This window comes from Pocillopora damicornis, chromosome 14 (genome assembly GCF_964200805.1).
Source record: "Pocillopora damicornis chromosome 14, jaPocDami1.2, whole genome shotgun sequence".
Taxonomy (NCBI): Eukaryota; Metazoa; Cnidaria; class Anthozoa; order Scleractinia; family Pocilloporidae; genus Pocillopora; species Pocillopora damicornis.
Window position 1 is genome coordinate 1,234,348 of NC_142683.1, and position 8,410 is coordinate 1,242,757.

Here is an 8,410-nt window from a genome sequence, read left to right on the forward strand (position 1 = left end):
CCTCACCACCCCCCCCCTCCCCACTCCATACAGGCGATTAATGGATTTCCGTCATCTCGAGCCGCCTAAAAACCCTCAAAATTGCAAAAATTAATTCTTGCACGATTATCGCGTACGGTATTAAAGCCTTTCGAAAGTTTTCATAATTTGAATTATCTCCAAAAATATAACTTTGTAGAGATCTTTAAACGCGGATCGGGTGGATAATTCAAAAATTCTCGGACGATCCGATCGTTTTGCAGTTAATGTGATTACCAGCTTTTCCGAGCAGTTTCCGAAGATTTCTTGATTCCAGACCTCAATGAGAGATGCGACACATAGGGTAAACCATTCTTTCTGCTGTTTTACTATCCAACTGCACAAAGTAGAGTACAGATAACGCGTGAATAGTGTACAAATATCCTGCGATATTGTACGGTTATTTGGACAGTTGGTTATTTTGTAATGTAAAAAATACCTGTTTAACCAGTCGGCTGCGCGCGCTACGCTTCTCCATCTGCTTTGCTTTTCCCGCCTTATAAGAAATGAGCCGAAAGACTTAGCAGAAAAAAAAGTTAATTGGATAATAATAAAATTGTCAATTATTATTAGCCCTTTTGGTGTGTAGTATCTCGGGGTATTTTTCCTCGTTGTTTGTATTTTGACCCGCCCTACGGGCTCGTCCAAATACGACACAACTCGTAAAAATGCTCAGCGATGCCACACACAAAAAGGCCTAATAAGATATATATATTGGCCTACGATTTTGATCCTCATGGGACCTGAAGGCGTAGAAAACGAAAAAAAACCTCCGACCCTCCCCCTTTCCTCATCCCCCCTTTCCCCCCCTCCCCCCCCCCCCCAGCGAAAGATAACGACTGTTCCTTAAGGGTCAAATTGTTCATGAAAGAAACTTGATTTTTTCAGTTGACAGGCGCACCGGCTTACCTCTTTGATACTGTTCATAAAATTTTCTCTTTCATGTTTGCGTTGCAACAGCTATGCGGGTTATTCCGGGAAATACCAAAATACTGTTAGATATGCAGTTTTCTTTCTGTTGCTTGATGTTCATCTCACCCTTCCGATGACTTTTGTTCTCGGCATGAACTGCACGTGCTGTGTGCGTGTTGAGTTTGTGCTGTGTGCGCGCTGCGTGCTGCGCTTCAACTTTGGCTTGGGAAATTTGCATACCTTGACATTTCAATTCAACAATAGTGGTGCTTACTTAAAACACAGTAAGGGTTATATTACTTGGAATCCAGAGGCTCTCTCGATCTTCATTTTTCCTAACCATATATATATTAAAATTATTGTATTTCAATACATTCCAGCGTACGCACAACTACCCCGACTGGTTCTGATGTGCTACTCTAACTGCTGACTCTTGAATAATTAGAGTTTATGAACTCGCGCATGAAAGAGTTTTAAATATATTTTTCCAAGTCACCGATTGATTTGAACGTGATACCCTCCGCCCCTCCTATCGCCATGCGCCAATCTACCATGAAGACATTGCAATTAAAATTGTGTGGCCAACCTTGAGTTTTCTCTGGGTTTTATGTTTATAGAGGTCTGTGATGCAAGGAACAGTCGGTCTGTATAATCTCGTATGGCCTGTATCTCGTTTCCGAGGTTGCTGTCTTTAATAATAAACATGCCCTTCAATACTCTCGTGAGACTAGTTAAACACCCGCTTCTCTCCTTGTAAAATACTGCTTCTGTTATTAAATTGATATCTTCCATCGTATAACGCATTATTCTTTTGAGTTAAATTCATAGTGCAATTTCTGGATAAGACTTGAATTTGTTGGTGAGATCTTTTGACCTGTCTACTCTCAAGATCTAAGAAGGGCTCTGTACTCTGTTTGTCACTCGTCATATACAATTGTAAATCTAAGAACTTGGTGGTCAATCACAGAATTTTCCTCTGGCTGATCCGATTGGCAATTTTCACTTCTCATCACCTTTCTGCTTAAAAATATACGGGTGAAGTGAGGAGAAATTCATTCTTGGTCTCTCCCGGGAGCTAAAGGGTTAAATTAGAGGGCCTTTGTCAAATTGCCTTGCGAAATACTTTTCACTCAAGGTTTGCAGGTGTTCAATTAAACTAAATTTATAATGAAACTTTTATCTCCAAAATGAAAACATTATGACTTATTAAACATCTCAAGTCTCTTTTTCACATCGAAAGGTGAAAAAGAGTACAACAGAATCCACGCGATGTTTTTTCAAATCCAAAAAAAGTATTGTTCTTAACTCCAGGATGTTCCTGAAACATTATTTCATTGCTGAGAATGACTCCTAGGGTGTGGTATATAGTATTGCAATTCCCAGTTTAATTTGCAATTTATATGCGCAACGTGTCTTTGAACTAAGTAATGAAATCCAAATTTTTCGCTGTCTTGTTGTCTTGAATTAGTTGTGTTTATGAAAATGTTCTGAACAGTTAGAGAATTTTTTAACAGTCTGTAACTTAAGTCGCGGCATTCAGTGGGCCATGTTTTTTTAAAAAGTCGTTTTACATCAAATTTTTTTTTATAATTTGAATATCGATCGATATTATGTTCTTTCACGATTGAAGTATTATTGTTAGATGCTGGGAATAAGAAGTGCTTTTGCAATGTCGAAATTTGAAAAAACTACTTCTCGCTCTTAACAAAAATCGATTTCACATGCAAAATTACAGAACCGACAAAAAGCTGTACTTCTTCTTTTGTAAACGCAAGACTAACTGGATAACGATAAAACAAAACTGATCTAGCTCCAATGCTCCAAGTTTAGTTACGTAACAAATTAACCATGACTTTAAATTGTGGTTTCTATATCATGGCGGTCTTGCAGTAGTCAATTGTCCCTGCACATGTATAAGATTGGCGAGGAAAAGAACACTCGCACAACACGAATTTCAGTGCTTAAAAATTTGTTCAAGAAAAACTAGAGGTGAGATAGGATCAGTAGAGTAATACCGATAAGGTAAAAGCCTTTTAAGAGTCAATTTTTGCAAATATCGAGCGCAAAAAAAAACTTCTACGAGCAATCCTTGAAAACACCGCGAGTTCAGCCGACAAGAACGCGTTCAAAAGGTGTCTATAACAATTCTCCTGAAGGTTTCATAGACATATCAGCTTGACTACAAAAGGAATGATCGTTACTTCAATGAAAACAGTCAACCTTTAGAAAAGTCGGTCATTCACAAAGGCAACAAATTATTAAAAGCAGTTACCTGTAAGGAAAGCCTGTGCGCGGAAAGCAGATTGTCCATCTGCTTAAAACGAAGAGTGTAATTTTGTGTTCATCAGGCTTGGCTGGAACGAGGGTCCTGGCAAATTGATGCAATGTTTCAAGGATGACCCACTCACCTGCAAGTTGATGTGACATTATCATTTAAATTAACAGCTTCTTTCAATACGTTCTGTTAGCCCGCGGCGAAAAAAAAAGCTGTCACTATCGGATACTATCCAAATTTTTACTAGCAATTCAAACTCCAGTGTTTGAAGATTGTTGAATTGTTTTAAATTAACCTAAATTTATTCACAATACAAGGCTATGCCACATAGTCGGCTATTTTCTCACGATGTCTAAATAAAAAAAAATATGAGTAATAACATTTTATAGATTTTCGAACAAAGATCTCAAATATATACCTGCCAAAAGATTAAACATCTAGAGACATACTACATATATAACTAGCATTGGTTCGCGAATTCGCTGGAGGCTTCCATTGTTAAAAAACAAAACAAAACAAAAAACACGTACACCATTTCAAAAAGGGCGAAGGTTGCCTAAAATGTTTAAATTCACAAGTGGTATTATCGATTTGATTAATCCGGCAACATAAAAGCCGGAATATTTCAGTAACCGCTCTTTTTTGCATTTCCTGAAAATGGCGCTTTTAAATCTAAATCAACATTCTTTGATCGAAACTAAAATAGCTTTTTTTTTTTATGAATTTTACCGACAATTGTGCTTGCTTTATGCCTTTTAATCTTGGGTTTATTCTTGATTAAAAAATTAAAGCCAATCAACATTGATATGAAAGCTTTTCTTATATCACAGCCTTGTTACCAGATGTCGGTAAGCCTCCACCTTACGTCAGGAGCCCATGGGCTCCTGCTTACGTATAACACTTCTGTGAGTTGATTACTCCGTCCCTACTCCCCTGGGGTGCTCCTGGGAAAATGTGGGAAGGACTGTTGCAGCTGCTGATTGAAACTCTAATTCAGACCTGAATAAGAGATTTTTTTAAACATACCCAGTTACAAAACTAAACAAAATGAAAAAGTCATAACGCTTGTCAACCATAGTATTAAAATACACAGATCAAAAGTTAAATAAAATATATGTTTAAAGGAAAAATTTCCAGTTCGAGTAGTGACTATCTTTGCTATTTTTCCCTGGGGTGTCTAAACATCTTGCTCAGAGAGCGCGCAAATATATATGCTTTGGCCCTGCTTTCGCCCGAGAGAAGTATGCGCGCATTTGATTAGACATATTCTCAACTGAATTACTTACTTCAGAAATGTACAGTAACTAAAACTAAATATTCACAACGAATCATTTTGAATTTTCGTACGCGTTATAATAGATAGATAGACACAATTACCTAACAAGCCTCGTCTGTCAAGCTCCGTTAAAAGGGGCATACGAGATGCATCAGCCTACCTGATGATAAAAATCCAATCAATTATATAGATCTTTGTGCGCAATTTCTCTCTTTGGAAATTTATTTTCTTCACATAAATTTATAGGGAGTTTTTCTACGGTGAAGGACTCAAGGTGTTGACATATGTCTTCTGATTACTATTGTAAATGTTACTCCCTTTATAGTCAAATTAAATAGTAATTCTTGCAATCCATTTTCTGCTAGCTCATACCCGCGGAAAATGGACAACGCAAACGCGGGCTGTTCGTAAACAGCGTGTATTTCCACAAATCAAAATGAAATTCTCGAAAGTGATTGGTTATCACCAGCCCCATTTGAGCACTAATAGGACGGTGTACGCGTCATGCTTGTAATTGGACAGTGTAATAGGACAGTTAAAGGAACAGTTAACATGTCATGCCAGTATTAGTGGACAGAACGCGTCATTTGCGCGCGCTGTTGTCTCGCATTTCACTGAGTTAACTATTGTTGTTGTTTTTGTTAACCGATTTCTAGTTTCTCTCTCAAATTTTGTCATAGTTTTGATTAATTGGTAACGGGACTTCGTGTTGTCCAATTCTGTCTGAAATCATACTCGTGATTAACCAAAATCGGACTCCTGCACTTGTATAATTACGAACCGAATTGGACTCCACTCGGTCCTATTACCATCAATAATTATACGCATGTAAAGCTGGCAAGATTCACCTCGTTCCTCGGACCTCGTTTGCCTTTTACATTACATCTGCAAATTACTATATGACTCTAATAACAGCATGAGTTTACCAAGGCTGATATTTTTATAAGGCCATATTTTTCCGTGCGGAAGTAAAACCTGCTCCAATTTCTAAAGTAAAACGGCCATTGTCTCTTCATTTCTGCGGAGAAAAACACACCTGTTGGACAGCAACGGGTAGCGCATGGCAGCACATTTTACGGATATTTATGGTAAAGGAAAATTATTTCCACTTTTCTGTCGTGCCTTATCAATCTTCAAAGCCCAGACTAAACATCGAGTTTCTCGCTGTTGATTTAGTAAATTCAAACATTACATGATTTTTATTGAATTCAGTGTGATTTTTCACTTTTTTCTCTTTCGAAACAATTTCTCTAAAGTTGCCGATAAAAAGCTCCGATGGAATGTTTCCGATCTGTGATGTTTTAAGCGGTATCTATGAACTCTGATCGTAAACAACCGACCATCACGAGATAAACAACAAACAAACTGAATCGTCCTTTGCAAATACCGATTATTCACACTTCAATCGGTGTCTTTGAGAAAAACTTTACAGCGTGTTGGCGGGTTTATCAAAGCAAACAGCGAAGTGGGCGGCAAATTTAAAACAGTCTGCTTCAAAAGCAACAAGCTAAAAGCAAATTAGCTTTCGATCGAGCAACTCATATTGGTGAGCTGAACGTCAATGTTAAGCAGTATGAAAGACAAACAAGATGGCTCTCTTTGGAAGGAGAATCCTGAAGAAATCAAAGATTCTTTACTGTCTGTTAACGTGTCTGGGAACAAAGCAAAAGTGTTAGGTAAACCATATTTGGACGCGAGTGATTCACCTCAGCAGAATGTTGACGAAAGTTCTCAAGTTGAAATGTGTTACAACGACAAGAAAGGTGCGTTTTCCTGGTTAAACTTTTCTTTCTTGATTTCCTACACCCTAAAATACTGAAACAATCATGAGTGTTCGTCACAGGAACTCTGAACGATTTGAAATAGTTTCATCTAAGAGGATTTGGGATCTAAAAGAAGAGGAAAAATTGCCGTACAATTGTTTCGTTTCAAATTCGCATGAACAAAACTTGTGTATTCAAAAGAAGATAAACTCAAGCATGACTCTTAGCGCTTGATCAAGGTGTTTTTTCTAAGTGATCAACTATTCCACTTACTTATCAATGAAATGAAACTTTTTTGATAGTTTTCCTTTCTGAGAGAGAATACAATTATAAGCTGGAAGTCTTCAAATGCAAACTTGTTAGGAACGAACATTTGAGGCCAAATGTATTTTTTTGCGAGATATTTCAACGGATTAAAGACTTGCTATAATTCAAGTTTTATTTTTAGTGACATTTGTTAAAGTTTGTCATTTGCAATTGTCAGTTGAATCACGAACGTGTTTGGCTCCTTCTTGCAAGTGCGCGTAATTTTAGCTAATCGTGAACACACCAATTTTGCAGGTTTACAGGGGGTAAGTTTCTACAGAAACTGAGGTGATCGTTGAAGGACTAACGCTCTAAAGTCAAATTATCTTGTGAGATTTAAAATTTGCTGTTTTTAATTGTTCAGATGCTGCTGAAGAATTCAAAGATAAATACCCAGCGCAATCCAGCAAGTCCCGCTCTTCATTCTCAGTGGAGCAGGTGTTGCAATTAGAACGAGTTTTTGAACGACAGAAATACCTGGGCTCCAGAGACAGGCAAAGGCTTGCAGAGCAGCTTCAGATGACTGAGACACAGGTATGATATTGGGTCTTATTCTCTGCTTAAAATACCAATCAAGGGATCACCTTGCGCAAGTAGTGGAAAATCTATTTCATTTCTTGGACGCAACAGTTTCCATGCAAATTGTCCAAAGTCGAGTATGAAGTGCTGTTAAATTTTCGCGCACAAGAAAACACCAATTCATCACGATTAGCCCAATTCTCAAATGAGTTTCAAAGTAATCCTGAATTGCTTAGTTTTGCTTTACTCCGCAATAGGGTTGGTCGTTAAACCTTGCACTAAGTTGGTAGCAGAGTCTGATTATTTCCACGCTCTTTCTTATTCAGTGACGTTCAAACAGCAAAATTGTTTTTCCTCTCAAAATACAGGTAAAAACCTGGTTCCAAAACAGGCGAATGAAACAAAAGAGAAAACGAGCTGAGGACGTCGAACGCAGAACCAAACTATCATTCCTGAGTAACCTTGCATATTCCATGCAGCACGGTTTCCATAGTTACCCACCTGACTGCGACTGTCGTCCTCCCACCTGTCCCGACACTCCTCTGGTGTTGAGAACTGAGCTGCCGTCAAAGTACGCGTGTCCCTCAGTCTCGCCTTGGAGTACTCTGCCTTATTATCCACCACCACCATATTGGGGAAGGTACCCAGTACCATATTGATCATCATCAGGAGCCCCCAGGCAATTTAGTTCCTTTGCTTAGGGTGCAATTGTTTTCTAGGCGAGCTATAATTGTGGGACTGATTTAATCGAAGAAGGTTTTGAGTTTTTTCGTGACAAAATTTTTTTTTCAAATATTGTTTGCTTTGTTTTTGGTTAGCCATTTACAGTATTGACAATGTCATCAGCTAAGAATTGCATTGATATAGACTACTGCTTAGTAAAGAGCGCTGCAAACGAAATTAAATTTAAGCGTAGGGATAGTAGAACAGTGAAAAAATTTAAAAAGTAAAGCAAGGTTCTGCCACTTTTCTGGAGGGGTTTCGCTACTTCTTTCGGAATTGCTGTCATACGATTGCATTTATCACTTCAGCTTGCGAAGAAAAAAAAAAGCATATCTCATAAATTTTCTGTCGTTATTTACTGCCAGGTAATATGGCTTGTTATTGACCAGTCCATAAATAAACCTTATTGTTCATGTAAACTACATTCACTTGCCTGTTTACTGCCTGAAAACAAAACTCACGATTAGGGCGTAGGCCAAAGAAAATATCTGAGTCCCCCATAATGAATCGAACCCCATACATTCGAATGCGGTCCGATGCTGTCTCACAGGGCTAGGGAGAAATCGATGGTCAGCTAAGGCATTAATTGATACCTCTGTCACGAGCACGTGTACATTC

General features: G+C 38.2%; 2 protein-coding genes across 3 annotated transcripts in view; one reads left to right on the forward strand and one right to left on the reverse strand.

The window, feature by feature from the left end:
* The window catches only part of LOC113671569 (dopamine receptor D1), a 29,540-nt gene extending 26,185 nt beyond the window's left edge, over positions 1–3,355 (reverse strand). The window contains exon 1 of one of the 2 annotated variants that reach the window (XM_089194200.1): positions 3,203–3,355. The gene's annotated coding sequence lies outside the window, so the exon portion shown is untranslated. The remainder of the gene's footprint in view (positions 1–3,202) is intronic. The other variant, XM_089194203.1, reaches the window with a different exon arrangement.
* A 2,561-nt stretch (positions 3,356–5,916) lies between these two features.
* On the forward strand, positions 5,917–8,210 carry LOC113671613 (T-cell leukemia homeobox protein 2). Its single transcript, XM_089194204.1, has 3 exons — positions 5,917–6,244; positions 6,915–7,084; positions 7,438–8,210. Exons 1-3 carry the CDS (start codon positions 6,043–6,045, stop codon positions 7,726–7,728), a joined length of 663 nt encoding a protein of 220 aa, XP_089050330.1. The 5' UTR covers positions 5,917–6,042; the 3' UTR covers positions 7,729–8,210.
* Positions 8,211–8,410: the final 200 nt, after the last annotated feature.